The sequence below is a fragment of the Mus caroli genome, unplaced genomic scaffold (genome assembly GCF_978045245.1).
Source record: "Mus caroli unplaced genomic scaffold, Mus_caroli_1 scaffold_3, whole genome shotgun sequence".
NCBI lineage: Eukaryota > Metazoa > Chordata > Mammalia > Rodentia > Muridae > Mus > Mus caroli.
The window spans coordinates 15,498,041-15,522,600 of record NW_028227258.1 but is presented as its reverse complement, the minus strand read 5'-3'; the positions used below and the strand labels follow the sequence as shown (position 1 = coordinate 15,522,600).

The 24,560-nt window shown below is 42.1% G+C and overlaps 1 protein-coding gene across 2 annotated transcripts in view; it reads right to left on the bottom strand.

Annotated features, from left to right (window-relative positions):
- The window catches only part of Hs2st1 (heparan sulfate 2-O-sulfotransferase 1), a 139,142-nt gene that overhangs the window by 27,232 nt on the left and 87,350 nt on the right, over positions 1-24,560 (bottom strand). For both annotated transcript variants that reach the window (XM_021158680.3, XM_021158681.2), the window contains exon 2: positions 7,262-7,500. In XM_021158680.3, coding sequence (XP_021014339.1) covers positions 7,262-7,500 — 239 coding nt within the window. The remainder of the gene's footprint in view (positions 1-7,261; positions 7,501-24,560) is intronic.

Sequence of the window (24,560 nt, the reverse complement as noted above, 5' to 3'; positions counted from 1 at the left end):
TCCAGCTGGACAGAGGAAGAGTTTCTTAGAGATGAAGAAAAGGCAGACTATTATGCTATAAGCAATCTCGAGCTTACTAGCAGAATCAGAATTTTAGAGATGGAAGAGATCAAGGAAATCCTATAGCCTTTACTTTTATAAAGACACTGAAAACCATTAATCATTTGCCCATGCAACTAGCTAATTATACGGGTGTTTGTGTGTGTGTGTGTGTGGTTAAAGGGGGGACATTGGACCCACAGTCTTGCAGACACTAGGCAACTGTCCCATCAACTCAGCAACTCTATCCCCAGCCTCTCCACTTACCACAGAACAACTTCAACAGAAAAACAAACAAGAAGGACTTGAAGAAAAAAAAAAAAAAAACAAACAGACATCATTTCTCAAGGACTAAGACGGACTTAGTGACAGACTTCTTCCTAGCATATGCAAAGCCCTGGGTTTAATCCCTGGTACTATGAAATCAAAAGAACACCAATGGAACTTGGTTATAGAAAATGTCAGATTTTGCTCACTTCTATGGTAATTCCTCAGCAATCAAAGATTCGCCACTGGACTGGGAGTATAAATCAGGGAAGAGTGTGTCTTAGTTTGGGTTTGATTGCTGTGAATAGACACCATGACCAAAGCAACTCTTATATAGGCAAACATTTCATTAGGGCTGGCTTACAGTTTCAGAGATTTAATCCATTATCATCATAGTGGGAAGCACAGCGGCATACCTGCAGACATGAGAGGAGCTGAAGCAGATGTGGAGAAGGAGCTGAGGTTCTACATCTTGAAAAGAAAGGCAGCAGAAGGAGACTATGTGCCATACTGAGCATAGCTGGAGCATAGGAGACCTCAAAGCCCACCCCCAGTGACACACTTCCTCCACACTTCCTCCAACAAGACCACACATACTCCAACAAGGCCATACCTCCTAATGGTGCCACTCCCTATGGGCCAAGCATTCAAACATGAGAATCTATGGAGGCCATACCTATTCAAACTACCACAGATCACTAGCTAACCATGCGAGACACCTAGGTTTGACCCCTAGCATTCAAGTAGGTAATTTCCCCCCTCGACAGTCTCAAAGCACTGTCGCCATATTCTTGATTCCTTATGAGCTTACCCATCCCTTCCATCACAACATGGCTTCCAATCCCCTACGATCACCATGCCTCAGCCCCACAGACGGACACTTCAGCGCTCATCGGGGCTTGTTTCACTGTTTTCAGTCATTGAGCAGTGAAACCAAGAGACCAAGTCCAGGTATCTGTGTAGGACTCTAAGCTTTACCTAAACTTGACATTACAGTTCAGGCAATATCTGGTGGATTATTACTGCTTTTAAATTCCGCAGACTGTTACTGTTGAGCTCTTCCAGATACACAGGATCTCTTTTTCTATACAACGTGTTCTGGTCAGCTTTCTATTCCTTAACAGATAACTCAGTCACTTTCCAAGGGGGAAGTTTATTCCGCCTTCTAACTTGGAAGCTTTAGTTTATAATCAATCAGCCCTGTTGTTTTAGGCCTGAAGTGACCACAGCTCGCCCAGAGGGAACAACAGCTGTTCCTGTCACCAGAAGCAAAGAGAAAGAAAATCTGCAATAAAGAAAAGGGGCTGTGGCTTAGCTTCTCTACAGTGCAGAGGAAGTGTGAGTAAACGAAGTCTCAGCAGGGCTAAGCAGGGCTTCACTTTCTCCTCTGGAAAGAGTGCACCTGGAGCACGCAGGAGTGCCGTTTATGGCCAGACCTCTCATACACCCTTCCTCAAAGCCGGTTTCCATGGAGATGCTGTAAGTAAGCCTTTTCAGAATGGTGGTTCTGAAGGCTTCCCTTTTAAAATATCGATTGAGCCACTTTCCCTCTCAACCACGGTTAATGCTCAGCTTCTCTCTTAACTGTCTCCCTGTCTTCAGCCCACTTCCATCCGCTAACCCGTCCAGTCAGTTCCTGCATCTGTCATTTGCGGCCTGTCACTCCTGCTCTGCATGCTTTGTTTTCTTCTGGTGTTCTACTACAGGGATGCGGCCCACAGGAACCAGTGCACTTTACAGACTCTGCCTTACATGCCAGGTGAAGGGCAATAAAACCCAACAGCATCAAATGATTTTGAGGAGGCTGAAAGCACTGGACACTGGCAAAGACAGAAGAGAGAATTCAGAGTTTGGACGCTCTGATTGAAGCATGCTATCAAGAAGGACGGTTCAGAAGGAGTAGTTAGATACAGTACATGAAAATAACACTTTTATGGCTAGCCTGGAGCAGATGCTAAACTATGACTTCTGTCAGGTTTTATAACTCAAGCAGAGCTGGGCTAGCAAGTAATCACCACACACCTCTAGGGAAAACATAAGCCGCGGAGGAGGTGGGGGGACATGATTTATTTGCTTGCTGAATCAGACCTGAACCGACACTAAAGGAAAAAGCCAAGACAGCACCATTGCAAGAATGTTGGCCTCCACTCTCAGTAAGTTCAACTCTACATTCTGCTATCCGAGGTCACAAAGGACCTCATTTCCAGTATCTGAAGGAGTAGGAGCAGTCCTGAATGCCCTGGCCTACTTCCAACTCTGTAATTACTATCTATTGAGATGAAGACTATTATTAGTTTGAGTAATTACTATACACCAACTCCTACTGATAAATTTACTTTAAATAAATATTTCTTGTATAGCCACAGGCATATTTTTTGAGTCTAAAGCAGGGTGAAGATTTTCTATACTAAGGGGAAACGTAATGTGCGATAGAAAGGTAAGGAGTTGGCCTCTAGCACACAGCACTGGGACTGAGGTTCAGATCTGAGCTGCTTTGGGGGATGAGTTCTAAATCACTCAAGAGGGAGAGATAAAGTCTCACCAGCCAGAGGGTTTACTCTGCTTATAGCTGTAGCCATGGTACTGGGGACAGCTAAGGACCACTACCAAAATCTAGGGTGGCTGATTTGCTTTCACACTCACCAAGTAACAAAAATGTATCAAGTATCTTCCATGCCTTGGTCACTATTCAAGGCACGTGGCATGAGGCATACAGTGGACAAACAAGATGTCTGCCCTTAAGGGGCTTACACTACAATAGAGGAAAACAGGGAGAAGCCAAACTAATATGCAAGGTAACTGAATAAACTAACCAGTACTAGGAGTGATGTGGTCCCAATACCTTGGAAGTGGTATTTAACTTAACACAGGATAGCTAGGCCAGGTCCAAGAGCCTGTTACTGAACAAGAAACACCAAACACATAGCATGAAAACAACTGAAGAAGAAATGCACTCTACAAAATGGTCAGAACAGATGTGTAGGAAGGAGAACGGCTTGGCAGGGTCGATGAGCTCAAAGGCCGTTTCATCTACTGGGTGAGAGCTCGATGCAATAGTTAACAGCTTCCTTAGAACCGCTGTACTGGCCTGGATAAGAAACGTGAATACTGTAGGGAAAGCAAGAACATGAATTTAAAGGTAAGTGAAACTTTCCGGGAAGATCTTAACATGCAGGGTCTTTCCATGAACACCAAGTGCAAGTAGCTTCCTAAGGATGTACATCAAGCTCCATTTCAGTCCAGCACAGTAAGAGGCTGAATTTGAACCCATATTTAGCTTATATAGTATAGGTTGCAAAGGTTTAGCTAGCTTGTTGCTCTGAGATGTATCTGTAGCACATCACAGACTATAAGCTCTAATAAAAATGAATACAAGACAGCTTGAGAGTAAGTTAAAGAAACACACACACACATACACACACACACAGAGAATAGATTTATATTACTATGTGGCCCTATGGGGCTAGATACTTGGAATGTTTAAACCAAGACTGGTCACATATAATCAACTTAAAAATATGAGAACAGCACAGATTTAAGAAAGACCACATACCTACTAGGAACAGCCACAAAATGTTCTCTAAAGTAAAAATGGTTTTTAACTTCTTTAAAAAAAATCTATTTTATTTATGTGTGAATGTTTTGTCTGCATGTTTCTGTGTATCACATGTATGCCTGGTGCTCAGAGATGCAAGAAGAGGGACTGGGATCCCTTGAAACTAGAGTTACAGATGGGTGTGAGGCACCATGTGGGTGCTGGGAATCAAACTCGGGACCTCTGGAAGAACAGCCAGTGCTCTCAACCACTGAGCCACCTCTCTAACCCTTGACAATTCTTTTTATATCATTTAAATTAAGGGTCACCTCAAAAACCTAAGTAGCAAAAGTCACTTCATTGTAACTACTTGATTTCTTGTATTCTATTAATCTCCTTCAAAAACCCTTCTTCTTCCTCCGTCCCAGCTGCTTCATTCCAGAGAGGAGGCTGGGCAGACATCCCCGCATACACTGCGCCCATCCTGGGCAGTAAGGGCAGTCAGTAAACAGCCTTCCCACTACCCAAGTAGAAAGAGTACAGTGCCAGCACCCGCAAACCCTTACCTAGACTCTGACTGTTAGGACGGTGCAACTGCTGGGACATGGCTTCTCTCTCTACGTTCAGACATACTCACTGTTCTCGAGTATCTGAGGATGGCACACATCCACACTTGATTCTGAAATGCCACACCGTGTACAGTTTATGAACAAGGACAGTTACAGATCACACCGCATCTTTGCTGTCTGTACCTCTCAGTCTCCTGAAGTCTGACTTTTCAACCTAGCACTATGTCCTTTGGTTGTCACGCCACTGAAACTTTAGAAAAGACAAGGAGAGTTGTTTTGCAGGAAGTTCTACGATATGAATGTGTGCTTTCTTTGGGTTTCGTCACATAAAACATTTCAGTGAGATTATCATACACTGATGTTTTAATAATCCTCAATTTCTGACTCTCTGTCTTAGACTCCCAAGCAAATACTAGAAAGCTCCTTGAAAGGCATGTGCTAACCTTTTACTTTATTGACATCTCTCCCTCCCGAGGAATGGGGCACAAGTTTTGTATATATTCCCCTTGTGCAGTAAGGTGAATGAGACACTGCAAGTCTCATTTGAAAGCTGCCAACGCTGCCAGGATGGCTGCGAGGCACTGCTCTCATCTCGCTGGACAAGCTTTGTATCAGACTGGAACGTGGGGAGCGTTGCTGCTGAACTCTAAGTAGGCAAGTATGTAAGTAGTTTAGCACGGAATCCAGGAAGTGTAGTGCTGACAGGCCGCTGAATAGGAAGCTGACACATGAGGGCCCAAACAGACCAGGGTCTCCTATTGCAGCCCCGGCTTTCTTCATGAGAGGACTGGGCTGTAAACGGAGGCTCTGGACAGCAGCTCACTTAACAAAGCCAGGCATCAACCTGAAGCTATTTGCTCAGAGAATAGGGAAACCTTCCTAAGTTCCTATGACTCGGCTGAAAATTATACATCAGCACAGCAAAAACATGCCATCAAAGCAAAAGTGTAGTACAGAAGGTGGAGATATTGGAAAACTTTTCAGTTTACATTCAGACGAAGCTTCCTGGGTTGAATTAAAGACCCTCTACACACGTCGTGCTAAGGACGGGGAGCTGGACATGGCTTGTTTTCAGAAAGTGGCTTCTGTCCATGAGATCTGTATCAGAGGACACCTGTGTAAGCCATGCCTGATCAGGACCAGGTTCTGAACTGCCAGCTGACATTTGCAGTATGCCATCTAGTGCTTGAGACTACTTTCCTAGAGTGTTCCAGACAAGAAGGTCTCGCTCGGTGCTGTTCACTGTACAAAGCAACTGCTTTAGGGCTGCGAGTCTGCTTCTCGGCTGGGTTCTTCCAGTCTATAAATGCCAAGCCGCTGAAGGGAAAACAAGCTGAGTCCGCCCCATTTACATGTAACTGGAAATGCATCCACACGGTGCTGATAAATGTCATGTGTGCTGAGCGTCTCCACACTTACATTTCATGAAGGAAAAAACCACGGATGCCATTGCCAGATACCTTGTGGCTGCCAGAAAACTCTGGAAGGTTGGATACAAAAAAGTAAAAATTGAACAAACAAGTTAGCATTTAAAAAAAAAAAAGTACTGCTGAGGAAACCTGAAGTTATTCTTGAGGGTCAGGCCACGTTCCTTTGAAATCAAGGATTGACTGCAATGCACCAACACAGACCTACTACACCGTGGGCAAAGGTGACATTCAGTGTGCCGCCCCTTGAGATATACAGTGAATGGTTTTCTTCTTCTCTCTTTAAAGACTAACAGTTTTAAAAAGCTTGTGTTTCTTCTCATTTACAGAAGAATTACCTGGTCTGGCTAACAGACACATATTTTTGGTTCTATCCAAACATAATAAACGATCCCATAGATCCCAGGTAGTCAAAAGCAGATGGGTGGTAATCATCATTAGCCTTCAAAAGCAGCTCTCTGGCAAGAACATGCCAGCTTCATTCCCCGTGCAGTGTAAGTGCTGTCGACGAGCTAAGAGTTTATAACAGAGCAGCTTCCACCGCTTCCAAACAGCTCAAGACCTCGCTGCAGCAGGTCGGAGGGATACCTTCAGTGGGGCTTCGCCAATATGGCGTCTGCAGTTAACTCAGATTCCAGTGTCTTTTTAGGATGGTCATACCCATTGCCTTTAATATGTACAACGTGAACTTTACCACTGTAGTCACCATTCCAGGTTTTGGAAGAAATGGATAAACTAGATTTCACTTGACAGTATCCCCTATATTAAACTCCCGTTCGTTCATCTAGGACCCCTGACTATTAAAAGGTGAGGTTTTGCTGAAGCCACAGCCACCATCTGTTCTCCAGCAGGTTGATTTATGACTAGTATTGACACGAGTTACTGAAGATGGCACTCAGGAGGGTACAGAACGGGTACAGGTACTGAGCCAATACTTCCTTATCATAAAGTGAGACAATAAACAACTGCTGCAGTGGGAATCTTGTCAAGTGTTTTAAAAAACAAAAACAATGCTAAGCCGGGCATGATGTGGATGTCTGTGAGTTTGAGGCTAGCCTGGTCTACGTGGCAAGCTCCAGATAACCAGTTACTACCTAGAGAGACCTTGTCTCAACAAACAAACAAACAATAACAAAAAAGAGATTCCGAACTGAAGAATATCAAAACTGTCTAATACTTCTAGCTATCTATCAATTTACTTATTTCACAAATTTTTGACTACAGACTAGATGCAAGAAAATGTGTCAAGTGTAGGAAAGCTATAAATTCATATATATATATATATATATATATATATATATATATATATATATAAAGTTAGTTTTGCCCCCTACCTTCTCCCCGCCCCCAACACTTCATCCCTTGCAATACCAAATTTGAGGAGCTATCAGAAAGTATTTGTGTATTTCCTACATGGTAATTACCTGATCTTGCAATGACATAACTGGGTTATTTTTGGTAGTGTTGATGTGAAGAACATGGTATCTATTCTTTGCACACAAGTCGTAGGCTATATTGGTGAACGAGGTGCTTGCAGTTTTGGGCACTCTGTTATAAATGATGACTATGTCTTCCTCTTCATCCAGAGTCGTATCCTGCCGAGGGCCATCCATTGTATGGCGCTGTTCAATCTCTCGGACTTCGTGTCTTGCAATTGCCCTTTCTGCAAGAAAAGGAAAGCTGAAAGTTCTTTACCTTTTTAAAAATTTCATTTTTACAAACTTTACTATATATATATATATATATATATATATATATAAAACCCTTACAAATAAAAAACAAAACCCCACACCAAAATTAACCACCACACCCTAAGTCTATACATCCCAGCGAATGTCTATACACTTTGTATAGCCATTCTGAATGTGTTCTTGATAGTATTACGAAATTATGAACAGATAACTTCTGAATATCATAAGGTGAGAGAAAAATAAAATAAAATGAAAACAAAGAGCAGAAGAACAAGGCAGGCCGAGTTTGAGAAGACAATCTATAAGCTATAAATCTGATTTCTATAATCCTCAGCTCAGAACACTTTTCCTTCCCAAGGCCTGAGGGAGAATGGCTGTTAAAGGATTGCTTTTAAAGGATTCAGAACTTCCTCTGCAGGACAGAGAGATGCAAAATACGAACAAAAGAACAACTAGTTCAAAGTGCACTCCACAGTTCCAAAGTCACCATCTGTCCTAACAGAATTCTCATTGCCTCAAGTAATCCTCAAACACACAGCAGACTGTGTGCTGTGTGACTGGACTGGGAAATGTCCCCAGTGGGCTCCTGCCTTAGAACAGCCAGTGGCACTATTCTGAGAAGTTACAGGTTTAGGAGGTAGAACCTGGTTGAAGGTGGTAGACCTGGCTGAGTGGGTTTTTAGGGTTTCTACGGGCAGGCTTCACTTTATATTTCCTGAGGTAAGATGCTAATGTGAACAGGCTCTTATTCCAGCTGCTAAGGTCTTTTGTCTAGGTGGACTGTATCCTTCACACAGTAAGTCAAAACAAATCCTTTCTTAAATTGCTTCTTGTCAGGTGCTTGGTCACAGCAACAGGAAAAGTTTTTAAAAATGCAGAAATTTCACAAATAAAATATACTTAGAAAAGAAGTGATCTTATAGAAACCTCTTTAAAAATCTATTTAGGATTTACTTACTCCTTAGTTGATAAAATGTGCCAATACCCAGGCATGCTGGTGCATGCCTTTGATTTCGACTCAGACCTAGTCACCATGTATAAAGAAAGTGTCCTTCCCACTGTTTTCTTCTAGACCTCTCAGGCACCAGGACACATGTGGTACAGACATACATGCAGGCAAAATGTCCACACATGTAAGATAAACAATAAAAATTTAAACAAACCAAAAGAACCAAATGGAAGTTTTAGAGTTAACGTATAGTAATTGAAGTAAAAACCTTGTGAACGGGTTCAACAGCAGAAGGAGAAGCAGCAGCAGCTAGAGCAAGGAACAAGGGATGCCTGGAGCACCTGGGCTGTGATCTAACAGTGATGCCACAGTCTAAGAAAGGAGAAAGGGGGCAGCTAAAACAGAACTCAATAAACCACGGCTAAAACCAACATCTGGCAGGAGACAGACATTTAGAGTCAAGAAACCCCATAAGATAAAGCCCAAAGATATCCATCTAGTATAATTAACAAAAAATTTTGAAAGCAGCTTGAGGAGATGAACTCATATCCACAAAAGAATTGGAGAACCATCAACCACACGGTTCCTGTCGGGAACCACAATGTGGCCGTGCGCACACAGGAATGGGAAATGTGGCTGAAAACCCTGTGTCTGGAGAATACGGTTTTCAAGAATGAAGAGGAAGATAATTCTTGTAGATATGAAAGAAAAAAAAACACATTTAAAATGTTCACTGATAGAACTAGCTTAAAAGGCTGGCTCTAAAAGTCCTCTAACCCGGGCGGGCATCAGTGAAGAGGCTCCAGCAGAGGCACTGCTGCCACGCCTGAAGACCCGGTACAATGTCCAGGACACACACACGAGAACTAACTCCCGTAGGCTGTCTTCTGAAGCACGCATGTCCCCATGTCTACATACAATGGTTGGTTGGTTGAATGAATGAATGAATGCAGCACACAGGTGGTGGTCTGAGCCCTGACACATATTCTGCAGAGGACTGCCTGGTCTGGCCTCAGTGAGAGAAGATGCATCTAACCCTGGAGAGATTTGAGACCCCAGTAGGGGTTGGGGAGGCCTGGTGGGGTGGGAGGGTGAGGTGGAGACATCCTCTTGGAGATGGGGAGAAGGAATGGGATGAAGAACTGTCGGAGGGCAGACCCGGAGCGGGATAGCGACTGGAATGTAAAAAAAAGATTAAAGATAATTAAATAAATATGGATAGCACAATGAACTTTCCCCCTTTTGAGTTTTTGAAAGTGTATTTAAACAACTAAAGCAAAATTATAATATGGAATTTGGTTCAAAATTCATGCACAACAAATACTTAACAGGATGTTCTAAACAGAGACTACAAAGACCTAAGTGGAACAGTGGCTCCCACACTTCCTGTGACTTCGTAAATTCTAATTCTATCAGTGAAGGAAACATGATGTTTGTATAACGGAAGATATACTGGGAAGCAGCTATGCAAGGACACTAAACTCTAAATACTCTAGGATAAAATCATAAAAAAAAAGACATCAGAATGCAGAAGACAGAGACACATAACAAAGCCCACTGGAACGAAACCTAGAACAGAAAACAAAGTGTCAAAAAGAATTTTAAAAATACATTTAAAGTGGATAAAAGCGAAACAAAGTATCAATATTTGAGATATAGATAGAGCAGGAGCAGAGATCTAAAGCGCACACACACACACACACACACACACACACACGAGACTCACATTTAATAAAGATGACATGCAAATAATGATACACTTAAAGAGATGCTTGAAACAGTCACTGGAAAACGCAGATCAGAAGGACAGTGAAGCACCAACTTGTGTTCACTCGGACAGCTATTATTAAACAGTGTTCGTGGGAAAGTCGAGGCACCAGGGCCCTCTCATTATGGGAGGACAGGACTGGAAGTGCATTTACAATGGAAAACATTTTCACATTCCTAAAAATTGTAAGTACAAAGCATGACTTAGCAATTCCAGATAGATGCTTCAAGGAACTGAAGATGGCATTTAAGCAAATACGTACGTACAATAGCACTTTTCTCTACAGTCAAAAGACGAAAACATTCCAGAAATTCATCAACAGGTAAACACTCATGTATGTATATAGAACATACTATTCCTCCTTAAAGAGAGTAAAGCATGCATTGCAAAATCAGTGAAAAGGGGAAGACATTGAAAGTCATCGAACCAGAACGCAGACTGGTGGCTGCCACAGGAGGAGGAGGACCAGGGAGCACCTCTTTAGCTGTATGTCACCCCTTCAGGGGCATGAACATACTCTGGAAGTCAACAGAGGTAGTGCATGCAACACTGAACACACTAGATGCGGGCGGACTGCTCACTCTAACATAGCTAATTTATGTGAATTTCACTTTAAAACATATCAAAAATAACATACTACAGATCTTAAAGCATTAGTTCATTTTAATAATATAAAAAACTACTAAAAATTTATAAAATGTGTCTATTCATTTGTTTTGAGACAGGACTGCCATTGTAGCTCAGGTTGACCCTGAGTTTGCGATCTGCCTACTTGCCAGTGTGCATGCATCTCTGTCCTGTACCCATCTCACGTTTTATTCTTGAATGAACTTCAAAAGCCCATTGTTATCTCCATTTAGTCAGGAACTGAATGTCACAGATGTACCCACTGGCTGACTACCTGTGTGAGGACACAATTCCAGGTCAATCTGACCCCTGAGTCTGTGTTCCACTTTATACTGGTTGAAATTTAGTATTTTTTCTCATTGTAGTTAGAAGAAGGGGGCACGACTTTACAGCCAACTACTATGGGATATAGTTCAGAGGTCCACTCTTTAAAACCCACTTTCAGAAAGTGTTTTCTTTTGGGATTTGCCAAGCATTTTGTGGCTATTACAGTGAGACAGATGGACAGTACTCAGCTGTTTTCTAGGGACTAAAAAGCAAGGAATGCTGTATTATTTTTGGAACTTCTTGCTAGTGTATCATTAATTCAAAAAATTTGATGTTAAAAAAATCAAAGCCAAAGCAACATAATTCTTAAATTCCTACCACTTTAATAATCCATTAACTGCATAACTTTCTAATCACCACTCAGGAGCATTTAGGGAACGAGTCAGTGGTTTCTCTAGTGTGCGGTGCATTACTGCATGGACAGGAGAAGGGGCAGACACTGTACGTAGGGAGAGTCTTCCTGACCCTTCCTTGCCTCTTTACCAGTCAGTAACTGTGCCTCAGACATATTTTGTAAATGTAAAATACTGTAAAATTCAAGTGCTGACTTCAAGCACTGATCTTTCCTCATTCCAATGACCTGGATAAAGTCCAGTTCAGCTATTCTGTTTCTTTTTCATGAGCTTTAGCAAGCTCTCGTTTCTCAAATTATTTTTCCAATTTTAGGGATGTCTTAAGTGTTCCCACTTCAGTTACCATCTTGTACATAGCTGAATGAATGTGACTGTAACAAATGCTAGGAGAACAAAATACCATCAAATCCAAGAATGGGGAATGGGTGGTCTGAGAAACCCACTTTGTCAATTGAGCCTTCAAGGGTGGGAATTGTGGCAACGACAGAGGGGGAAGGCATAAAGCAAGGGTGGAGTTAATAAATAATCCTCGTTACTATTAATGCTCACAGGACTATAGGACAGCAGTAGTGGGAAGCAGCTGAGATGCATACTGCACTTAGACCATGGGCCAGGAACAATTCCACAGGTTAAGTGAACCCAAATTAGTTTAATTTTTAATAGAATTTTGTATGTGGTAATACTGTATAAAGCTGGACTCAATAGTAAGTTCAAAGTTGTTAGAAATCAGATCTTCACTGGACACTGAGGCCTACATCCCCATTAAAATGTGGCAATTGCTTTCTTAAATCACAAGAAGGGGCAGTTCTTATGAGGTCCGTTTTCAATGGCACAGGGATATGTGACACTTCAGACACACACTAACTGGCGTACATGTGGAATATGTGTGAACCAGATCGTCATGCTGCACACGAGAGAAGCCGTCAGGAAGTCTACAGTGGATGAACACATCGTGAGCTATCTGAAGTGACTGAAGTATGGGGAGCCTCCATCTCTGTAGTAGTATCCTAGGTAGACGGACTTGGCAGAAGGTCTTTAGTAAAGGCAAGCTTTCCAGGAGGCCAGGGTGGGGTCAGGCTGCTAGTTCCTGTTGGCACAGACACTGAGGACCAAAGGATAAAGCCAAAAGGAGCTTGAGCGGAGCTGAAATAGGGACTCTCTGGAAGTAAATAAACACTGAATTTCACAAAGCAAAGCAAGACAGAACCAGAAGTAAAAGTGGGCCCGTGACAGCTAACCAGGAGGGAGTGGGTGCAGAAATCACTGCACCGTCTTGGGACAATTCAGCTTGAGAAGCCGTCATGTCCACCCTCTTGTTCCCAATGTCCATGCTTACATCTATGTTAAATCCTTTTCTTAAACTCCAAATTTGCCTCATAAGATCTATCTGTGTATAGAAGACTGCTCTCATGATTACTTATGTTAAATCCTTTTCTTAAACTCCAAATTTGCCTCATAAGATCTATTTGTGTGTAGAAGACTGCTCTCATTGATTACTTTAGCAATTCCAGGAACTGGGCAGTCACGACACTCTGTGCCGCTTTAAGTGATGAGGACACTGTGACCATTTATAACAAGTCATTTTGTGCCAGGTTATTAACTAATTATTGCTTCAGATATTGGAGACAGACCTATCCTTGGGAAGTTTGATGAGGTTTTTATAATAAAAGTGTGAATGAGCCTCTCTGTAGGCCTAGAGCCAGGGAGGCTGAGGCAGGGAGCACCTCTGGAGCTCAGGGAGTTTGCCGTCAGCCTGGGGAACATCACACACTGTCCATGAGAAAGTCTACAGCACATGATGGAAGCTGCAAACACAGGAAGACTGCAAAAGGACAGGACTGAGAAGAGCAAGCAAAGGACACAGGGGTGGGTCAGGTTGGAGCAGGTTTGCAGTAACAGTGTAAGCATAAGGAACAGCCTGAGCAAAGCCCTGGAAGTGGCTGTCAGAAAGCCCAGGCATTGGGGAGCAGGCAAGAGGGAAGTGAGGTGTGAGGTGATAGCTGGGTCATTGTCATAACAGTGCTGGAAACAGCAAACCAGGAATATGTTTTGTTTCTCACTTTGTTGTTGTTGTTGTTTTTAAACAAGGTCTCACATTTGTAGCTTAGGTTGGCTGGAAACTCACTATGTAGCTCAGGCTGACCTTGAACTCAAAAGAACTCTCCTGATAGCACGCTGTGAGATGAAATGCATAGGTAGAATACAGTTACAGAATCTTCACAGGGGCACGCAAAGCAGTTTCAAAGCAGTGTCGATCACTGGTTCTGAAAGGAGTCCGAGAACAGGGCCGTTTCTCCAGAAAGCACAGCACCAGCGCTGGCAATGCGGGGCTGTGGCACTGACAGTTTTTCTCTTGGGGCAGCAGCAAGGATAATAATGCCTGATTAGAGATGGAAGCTTGTGGACAAACAGGTGACTAAGCAGATGCTTCGGTGCACAGGGAATTCTGCTCTTTCATTACTGAAAGCACACATGAGATTTGAGGACAGGGAAGATTCCACTAGAAAGGCGCTTTAATGGAGAAGGAGGCCCTATGCAAACATCTGTGCTCAAGACAAAAAAAAACAGCCTCTTAATGTCACATCAGACCCCACACACATTCTCTGGGTGAGCAGGGGGAAATGGGATTAAGGGGTTTAGATGAAGAAATGTCTGGATGGTAATATGTGAATGTCTGCAGCTAAACATCTCAGGATACATCTGACCTAAAGACAGACCACGAGAAGTCCCAACACAGCTCATGTCAAAGTTGTGAATGAGTTCCTGAAGGTGGGGTCGGAATGGAATGCTTCAAGGAGGGTTCTGAGAGCAACAGTTTCGGGGCCGAAGACCTCCACCTCCCTCACTACAACTGCTCATATCTGGATGCGAGTTTTACAATGCTGCCCACCATTAACACCTATATTTATTCTAGGATGGCAGAGAAGCACCTATGTAACATGGCTGTTCTATGTCTCAGGGATGCTGCTTGCACACTGCACATAGCCAACCTGAAGCTCCCGTGGTGAACCACCCCACTTGCAAGTAAAAATGAGGATAAATTACGCTGGGAAGAAACTTAGAAAGTTGTTACGACGCAAACACCAGTGGAAAGACACAACAGTGGGGATTCAATTAAATGTAAGCTTTGTAATCCAGCTAAAATATTAATTTTGATATTATATTGGCAAAAGGATTCAAAGATTTTTTTTTATATTTTTAGTATAAGTACAAATTCCCACTAAGTATATGTACTTTGATTGTTGCGATAAATACCACTGAAGATGAAAGCCTTTTCAAAGCTCAAGGAGGGAATGCCAGGACTGTCTCCAAAGTTGAATTCTTTTCACAGAGCAGCAGCTGCACCTGGGACTCCATTCTCTAGTAAATAACAAGAATAAGGAGTAACTGGGACTCAATTCCAGCTGGGCTTGGGCTCATTATCGAAAACTTAATGCTGCAGCTGTTTGGAAATTAGTGAGCATGTTGAAAGCTCTATATTTCACCAGAGTTTGAAACGCACCACACTCCAGGGCAGAGGTTCTCCATGTGAGCCTCCATCATGGTCACCTGAAGTGACTGTGGCAGACGCACGCCTCTCCAACTCAATAGCTACTCATGTATGGCCTAAGAAATGGCGTATCACACTCTCGGGAGCTGACTTGGTTTGATGGTCCAAGAATACCCAAGAATCAACGTTTCCAGGCAGTTACCTGTCAAAGAGTACACTCTCATTTCTTCCTTTCCTATAACTAGGAGATATTCCTATTAACTTCAAGCTAAATTTAAAACCGAGGCTACTCATGACATCGACTGCCTTCTAATACAAAGCTCTACTTTTGGAAGCTATCTTATTTTCAATTTATTTGTTTTTATTTCTATATATTTTATATTTAGGAGTATGTGTCTGCATACGTTTATGTGCACATGTGTGCAGGTGCCTGCAGAGGACAGAGGTTAGCAGACTAAAACTGGAATTACAGGGCTGTGGGATGCCCGGGGTAGGTGCGTAGGCCTGAACTCAGCTCTCTGCATGAGCAGTAGGTGCTCTTATCTGCTGAGTCGTCTCTCCAGTCTCTCATTTTATCTTTACTGTACTCCCAGTTTCTTAATTGTGGGTGGGTGGTCTAAGATAACCTAGAAATATGTCTAAGTATAACATAGTAACCTTAAATTAAATTTTAGAGATAGAATTATTTAATGAAATTACTCATACTTTCAAGTCTCATTTTACGAATACTAAACATGATAGTTTTATATTACGAGTAAAGGGCACAGGCTGGTGAGCTGTCTCAATGGGTAAGGGTGTTTGACACTTAAGCCTGAGCTTGGTCCCTGGAACCCATGCAGAGTTGAAGCAGAGAGAACCAGAACCAGGTTCTCCACGCTGACCTCTGACCTCTACAGCATGCACACTCACCACATAGACAGTTAAGTAAAAGATCAAACATGCTAATGAAAAGACATGACGGTAAAGGACTCATTTATATAATGCTATGAGAAAATCACGTTAAGGGAAAGAAACAAGTGAATTAAATACACTGGAAAGCAATCCACAAGTATGAGAGATTTCCCCATCATTTCATATATAAATTATCTTTGCGACAGTGTTTCCTCAGTGTTTACAGGTGGCCCCAGCTTCCCTAGCGCGGAAATGCTAAAGTATTTTTACAAGTGTATGCAATGAAGTCTCTCCCTTGTCTGGCCCCATCTGCCCATTTTGCAACCTCTACAATATATAACCATCATTATTCTTTTAAGATTTATTTATTTTGTGTATGTGAGTCCACTGTCACTGTCTTCAGTCACACAGAAGCAGGCATGGGATCCTGTTACAGATGGTTGTGAATCACCATGACAACCACTGTTATTAATTACCTACTGAGATTATTTCATACATATGTAAGCAAAGGAAGTAACTGCATAGCTTTCTAAAACATAATGTTAAGATAACACATTGCTCAGCTCCCTTATAAAGTTATTTATTGATTCTTCATATTAATTAAAGGGAGAAGCTTAATACGCATACCAGTACTGTATCAGTTTCTCAACATTTTAAACCTTGATTTCATTTCAAAATATGATTCTGGTTTCTAAGAGACTTGTACCACACTACAGTGATAGTTTAGAAACGAGAGTTCCTTGGATAGTCACATAGGTTGGCATGTTTGTAACTGAAGAATCGTACTCAACTTTAAATATTTAAAATTAGATTTAGATTTATTGCCTTTAATATATGAATGTCTTGCCTGCACGTGTACCACATGTATGCTTACGGGTGGTGTGAGGCACCATGTGGGTGCTAAGAACTAAGCCTGGTTCTCTGCAGGAACAGAAAGTGTTCTTAACCCCTATGCCACCCGGCCCCGCCTCAGACTTACAACTACAACCTTATAGTGAAAACGATTAATATAGCGTGTGCAACAGGGTTATCAATCTACTGTTAATTTATTTTCCTCACTATGAAATCTGAGAAAACCATTTGTAATAACCATCTTGATGGCTCTAGATCACAGAAATAGAAAAGGAAAATTAAAATATAATAATAAAAGGAAAATAAAACTCCTCACGCATACACTGCGCCCATGGGAAGGACTTCTGCGTGCTTCTCTTCCTTAGACGCTTGCAGGGCACTTGCTGGTACCATGAAAGCTGGTCCTCAGAGAGGATGCTACACAGAATCTTAGAACGGTTGCCAGGTGAGAGCCTGTGCACTCCACAGGAAAACTCGCTGCCTACAAAGACTGCCCAGTGCTTTGTGCTTGTGAGTATCCACAGGATTCTTAAACTTCATCTGCTCAGTTTCTTCCCTTGAGAAACAGTTGCAAACAAAATGGTATGAAGCCTGAGATATCCCACAAACAAGTAAAGATACAGGTAAAATATGGCCAAGTGTGAGCTGCTGACTGCATAGCTTGTGAGAGATAAGATAGGGATCCACTTTATAATCCTATTTATATCCTGAATATATCTGTAATGACTCTTAAGTACACAAAAAGCTCAGTCCCTAGTATTAATTAAACATTTGAACAATGTCATCATCGCCATTATTCTCCATTCTAGAGCCCCATCCTGACTATAAAATGAAGTTATAGTAAACAAAACAGATTAGGGAGGAAGACTAGCAATGAGTCAGATCAAAGGAAGAAAACTATTTTCACAAAGGACAGTAACCACAGATGGTCACGTGAAACCTCTGTGGGCACTGCTGTTTAATGACACGGGCCTTTCACACGTACTCCTCAGGTTGTTTCTGTGTTGTTGTGATGTGCCACTGGGTCCATCTTCACCAGACCAATAAGAGTGTGTCAAAAGTGGCTAAGAAAAGAGCATTGCACAGTCCTGTCACGGGGACACAGAAGCACAAGAATTTCGAGTTTGAGTCCACCCTGGTCTACAGAGTGAGTTCAAGGACAGCCAGGACTACACAGAGAAACCCTGTCTCAAAAAACAAAAACAACAGCAACAAAAAAAGTAGGTGAACTGTAAGGAGAATCATGGCTAAGAAAAATCCAAAGTACTTTGGACATTAACCTGAGAGCGAGGATCACAGACAATCTAGAATAACCTAAAATCACTTCCTGTGAGATAATTTCATATAATAACCCATATATGCTATATACTGATAAAATAAGGTCCCAAATGTATAATCATAGAAAGCTGAGCCAAATTAATTTTAACATAGAAAATTTAGAACGAACTTTCAGTTATAAGATCATTTTAATATTTAGGCCCAATTTTACTTGGAACAAATCAACGTACTCGCAGTTAAAAAACAGACGCCACATCACATAATTCCAAGACATACTGGTATCTTCAAATACAGAAGGGCTTACAAACCTAAAGTTTTATAACACAGTATCTATTTTAAATGTTACTCCACGACAGTGGACACATTGGTAGGAGTCTGATATTCTCATTCACTTGCAGGATGTTTGCAGGTTAATACAATTAAAACAATTTCCTGATTTGCTTCTTTTGTGCTTTTGGTCACTATTAAGTAAATAGGGTTTCCTGAACCCAAGCATGTCAATACCAGTTAGCTGCTATGATAAGGAGATAGGGTTCTATATTACAAAGGGCAGGTAACATGCACAGTGTTGCGATTTACACACAAGCGTGGTGGACTGGGATCTGTGAGACTCTCTCAGGTTACTCAATGGAGCCCAACTCAAAGTTTAAGAGTTATCTGTTCCTCTGGCGGGTCCTCAGAAAACTGGATATAGTACAACCAGAGGATCCAGCAATACCTCTCCTGGGCATATATCCAGAAGATGTTCCAACCGGTAAGAAGGACACATGCTCCACAATGTTCATAGCAGCCCTATTTATAATAGCCAGAAGCTGGAAAGAACCCAGATGCCCCTCAACAGAGGAATGGATACAGAAAATGTGGTACATTTACACAATGGAGTACTACTCAGCTATTAAAAAGAATGAATTTATGAAATTCCTAGCCAAATGGTTGGACCTGGAGGGCATCATCCTGAGTGAGGTAACACAATCACAAAGGAACTCACACAATATGTACTCACTGATAAGTGGATATTAGCCCAAAAACTTAGGATACCCAAGATATAAGATACAATTTGCTAAACGCATGAAACTCAAGAAGAATGAAGACCAAAGTGTGGACACTGTGCCCCTCCTTAGAATTGGGAACAAAACACCCATGGAAGGAGTTACACAGACAAAGTTTGGAGCTGTGACGAAAGGATGGACCATCTAGAGACTGCCATATCCAGGGATCCACCCCATAATCAGCTTCCAAACGCTGACACCATTGTATACACTATCAAGATTTTGCTGAAAGGACCCAGATATAGCTGTCTCTTGTGAGACTATGCCGGGGCCTAGCAAACACAGAAGTGGATGCTCACAGTCAGCTATTGGATGGATCACAGGGCTCCCAATGGAGAAGCTAGAGAAAGTACCCAAGGAGTTAAAGGGATCTGCAGCCCTGTAGGTGGAACAGCATTATGAACTAACCAGTACCCCGGAGCTCTTGACTCTAGCTGCATATGTATCAAAAGATGGCCTAGTCGGCCATCACTGGAGAGGCCCATTGGCCTTGCAAACTTTATATGCCCCAGTACAGGGGAACGCCAGGGCCAAAAAAATGGGAATGGGTGGGTAGGGAAGTGGGGGAGAGGGTATGGGGGACTTTTGGGATAGTATTGGAAATGTAATTGAGGAAAATACGTAATAAAAAAATATTAAAAAAAAAAAAGAATTATCTGTTCTTGGGACTTCCTATCTAACATTTTGGGACAAGATGACTACAGGTAACTGAAGTCCAGAAAAGCAAAACCTCAGCTAAAAGAGATTACTTATAGCAGATTAACATCACATGGAAAGATAGGGCCTTTTCCAATTTGCAAAGCTTCTGAAAACATAAAAGCCAAACAACTTGTATGCTTCTCTCCCTTGACTCAATAGTCACCATCAGTTAGCCAGTGCATCCTGGTCACAAAAAGGACCCCGTGGTTCTGCAATTCTTTCTGCAAACCCTTAACATGAGTCAAAACACAGCTGGAACAAACTGACCCTAGTACTTGTAACTGCTGGGTTACTCTGCTTCTTGTGCACCTACAAGGAAAACTGTACTAATTTACTTTCATTTTTTACTAAAATAGTTCTCTTTTGGGCATAAAACAAAAAGTAGTGGGTAGTCTAACTCAATTCTACTTATAAGATCATTATACTTAAACCTTGTTGTCTTAATCACTTTTCTATTGCTATGAAGAAACATCGTAACCAAGGAAACATATAAAGAAATACCACTGATTTGGGGCTTGCTTAAGAGTTTCAGAAGGTTAGTCTATCATCATCATGGTGGAAAGAACAGTGTTGAAGTAGTAGCTGAGGACTTACATCTGATCCACAAGCCCAAAGCAGAGAAGATCTCACTGAGAAGGGTGCAGGCTTTCGAAACCTCAAAGCCCATGCCCAGTGACATACCTCCGCCAACAAGGATATACCTTCTAGTCCTTCCCAAACAGTTCTACCGACTGGAAACCAAGCGTTCAAATATATGAGCCATCCTCATGCAAACCAGCACACTTGTCTCTCCCCAACTTCATAAGTCTGTGGATATGTCCTCACTACTGCCTGGGGCTGAGCCCCAGCTTCTTCATCTGAGTAAGCCTCTACTCACCATTCCTAATATCATCCCCTTAACCTGTCCCCTCCCAAACAGGCACTTCCTGATGCTCAGTATTCTATTTTAGTAAGGAATCTCTGATGTCCAAGAAGCATTTAGAGAAATGTTCAACATCCTTAGTTATCAGGGAAATGAAAGTCAAAATGACTCTATTTAGCTCTGTACCTCATTTTTAATTGGGCTACTTGGTTTGCTGATGTCTAATTTCTTGAGCTCTTTATAAATTTTGGACATCAGCCCTCTGTCAGATGTAGGGCTGGTGAAGATCTTTTCCCACTCTCTAGGCTGTATGGTGTGCTGTCGTATTGATGGTGTTCTTTGCCTTACAGAAGCTTTTCAATTTCATGAGGTCCCATTTAGCAGTTGTTGATCTTAGGGCCTGCACTGTTGGTGTTCTGTTCAGGAAGTTGTCTCTTATGCCAATGAATTCAAGGCTATTTTCCCTTCTATCAGATTTAGTGTACCCAGTTTTATGATGAGGTCTCTGATCCATTTGGACTTGAATTGTATGCAGGGTGATAGATAGGGATCTATTTGCATTCTTCTACATGCAGACATCCAGTTAGACCAGTGCCATTTCTTTTTTTCCACTGTATAGTTTTGGCTTCTTGGAAAAAAAAAAATCAAGTGCCTATAGGTGTATTTATTTCTGAGTCTTCGATTCAATTCCATCGATCAACCTGTCTGTCTTTATGGCCAATACAATGCCAATACTAACTATCACAAAAATAAAAGTACACACTGTTCCTAATTACAGCTGTAGCCTACTGGCCCGTAAGAACACAGCCTCTTTTTGTTTTTACTTTTAAAAATATCACCTTCTACATCACAGATGCAGCTCACTCTCTACAGGTCCATTCTGTTCTAACTTCAACAAAGTAAGTCCCACTTGCAACATTACTCAAATAATAAACTTACGGCAGCAAAAGTGAGTCATATTTCAAGATTGATTCGTTAAATTGAAAGTCTTATTTCCAGAAAGCTACTCTCTCAAATATGAGAATACCTGTTTTCTCTAACCACAGAAATTGTGTTGGTGACTGGAGTGGCTATTCCTAGTTGTCAACTTGACTATATCTGGAATGAACTATAATCCAGAATTGGAAGGCTCACCAGTGATCCTAATCTGGAGTCTTGGAGATAGAAGTTTCTGATCTGGATCTTGGTATGGAGATCTTGAGGCATAGTGGCTATGAATTCCAGATTAAGACAGGGAGACCTATGAGTTCAAGGTCATCTGGGAATAAAGGCGTGGTGGCGCACATCTTTAATCTGGGCTATACCTTCTGCTGGAGACAGAAGGACATTGGAAGGTGTAGACACAAGAGTGATGCCCTGTGGAAAGCACACTCTAATATCCCAACATAACACTCCATGGAGCATGACTGCCCCACCCCTGCATTCCTACAGTTTCAAGCCAACGAGATTGACACGACTAGAGTCATTTCTGATAATGGGAACTCCTTTTATTTGGTACATGTGAACCTTCTCTCACAAGAAAATCTGTCAAAAATTACAGTCACAGGCCAAAATAACATCTCCAACCCTACCTCCTCCAGAAAGAATGAAAGGCAATGTCTATGCTAATAAAACTGCAAGGTTATTCCCAGTGACTTTAACAATACTCTCTTCTCTGCCTACCCCACTCCCACTACAGGTTCCCAAGCGAGCAGCAAGATGATTGGTTTCTACTAAAGTCAGGCAGGTTTTCACTTTGACAGCACAAACACTGAAGAACAGATGCTGTCATCAAGCTGTGTGTTCAGTTATTCTCCTCTGAAATTAAGTGAAGCACTTGTTTAAAAATGTTTTCTCATTAGAACATACAATGATCATTTTAAATTCTATCTGCTATAATAGGATATTTCTATGACATTGCAATCTGGACTATGCCATAAACACCATTGTACTCGAACAGATGGAAATCATAAAGTGATATTTAGCTACAGATTTTCTGTCACACAGTTTTGCAAACTGAAAAGGAAAAATCAACATTTGCAACCAACTAGAAACACAATCCTATCTGGTAAGCTAAAGCGATGGTAATGTGACTCAGAATATAAATGCCTTCATTGTAATGCTTTGCAGCTTTCTGCAGGAAGAGGAAAATACTAAAGTGGAGCTTCCCAAGGTAAGCCACGGGGTGATGGAGCAGGCCTGGAGAACGGGCGATGCGAGGCATCTTAGTGCGGAAGTAGAGGCAGCCTGCTGTCTGGACAGGAGAAATCTGGGTGCAGAGGAAGCTAATGGTGAGCGCTGGTAACTCCCGGGCACCTCAGGGAACTGGGAGAGGCAGAAGCAGCACCCTCTGATCGGGAAGGACGGTCTCCCTCCGCCTGCAGTGGCGCACGCTCACGTCCTCTACCCCACAGTGAAGAAATGATGTTTTAAAGGTCCACTTCTACTTTCCTAAAGTGGGCAATGAGAGCTTAGTCAGATGGGGGCAGATGATAAACTGATGAGTGGCAAACTCAGCTAGGACTAGGAAAAACTAACCTTGAATTCATCTTAAAGACAAGTATGGAAAAACTTTAGCTAAAATGATTTCTTGGATCTTTGTTTCCCTAACTTTACAATGAAGGAAATCACTGTTAAGGCACCTTTGTTGGCCTTTAATATCACAAAAGTTAAAGATTTTGCCTGCAGTCTGTTTTTCTATGTTCTGAAACGTATTTTAAGGCAGGTGAGAGAGCATGGTACCCTTCTTGTTTCCCAACTGTGGGCACATCTTTGGGCGTCTGTGCGGTACTTCCAGAGAGAATAACACGGCTAAGACCTGGTCTGCATGTTCTGCATCTCTGTAAGCAGAGCCACCCCGTGTCATGGGCTAGGTCCTGAGATGGATGAGGTGGGGAGGGAACTGAGCTCAGTGCCTCTCTCTGCCTCCTGACCCCACTAACTGCAGCACCAACCTCATCTGCAGGCCACTCCTACTGCCACACTTTCCCTACCAGGACAGCCTGGGACAGCACAGGGAGCCAGAAGGAGCCCACTTTCTCCTAAGCTGCTCTTGGAAGTTATTCCCAACACTGTCTTACATCAGTTACTGTACAGATTCGTCACCAGCACCTTAAACATACATGTCAGCTCTTCTGGAATCCTGAGTGCCCTGGCACCTCCCTTCTGCTCCCATGCCTGCCCAGCATGCTAAGCCAATACTCACATCAGTTGTTTTATGAGTATAACAGAAAACCTACAGCACAATAAATGTAAGCAGAGGTGAGGGCTTCCGCGCTTCCTGGAAATTTTGTTCTTGGTGCCTTGTGCTCTTAGTTTTATAGCTTTAGCCTAAAGATCAAACTTCCTCTCATGCCGATGATCAATTCTTCATCTCCAAGTTAACCTCCCTTAAATGCTAGACTCTGAAGACATCTTAAATATACTTAAATATACGAAATTATACAAAATGACCAAATTCCTAGGAAAATGTTGTATATATCGATCCCCCTCAAGAGAGAATACTGGGAAAAAACAATCTCTACCAGCTGGGGCTGGAGAGATGGCTCAGTGGGTAAGAGCACTGACTGTTCTTCCAGAGGTCCTGAGTTCAATTCTCAGCAACCACATGGTGGCTCACTACCATCTGTAATGGGATACAATGCCCTCTTCTGGTGTGTCTGAAGACAGCTACAGTGTACTCATATACATGAAATAACTAAATAAGTAAATAAATCTTTAAAAAAAAAATCTATACCAGCCACAGCAGCTAATTCTTCTCTAAAGAGGTGATCCAGATTTAATACATGGATTCATGTCATCTATCTTTGAAAGAGTCAAACCATCTAAGGAGGGGTGTGTGTATTTTATGAGGAATAATGCCATATTCCAACATCAGTAACTAGACTCATATAGTACAATGAAAGACT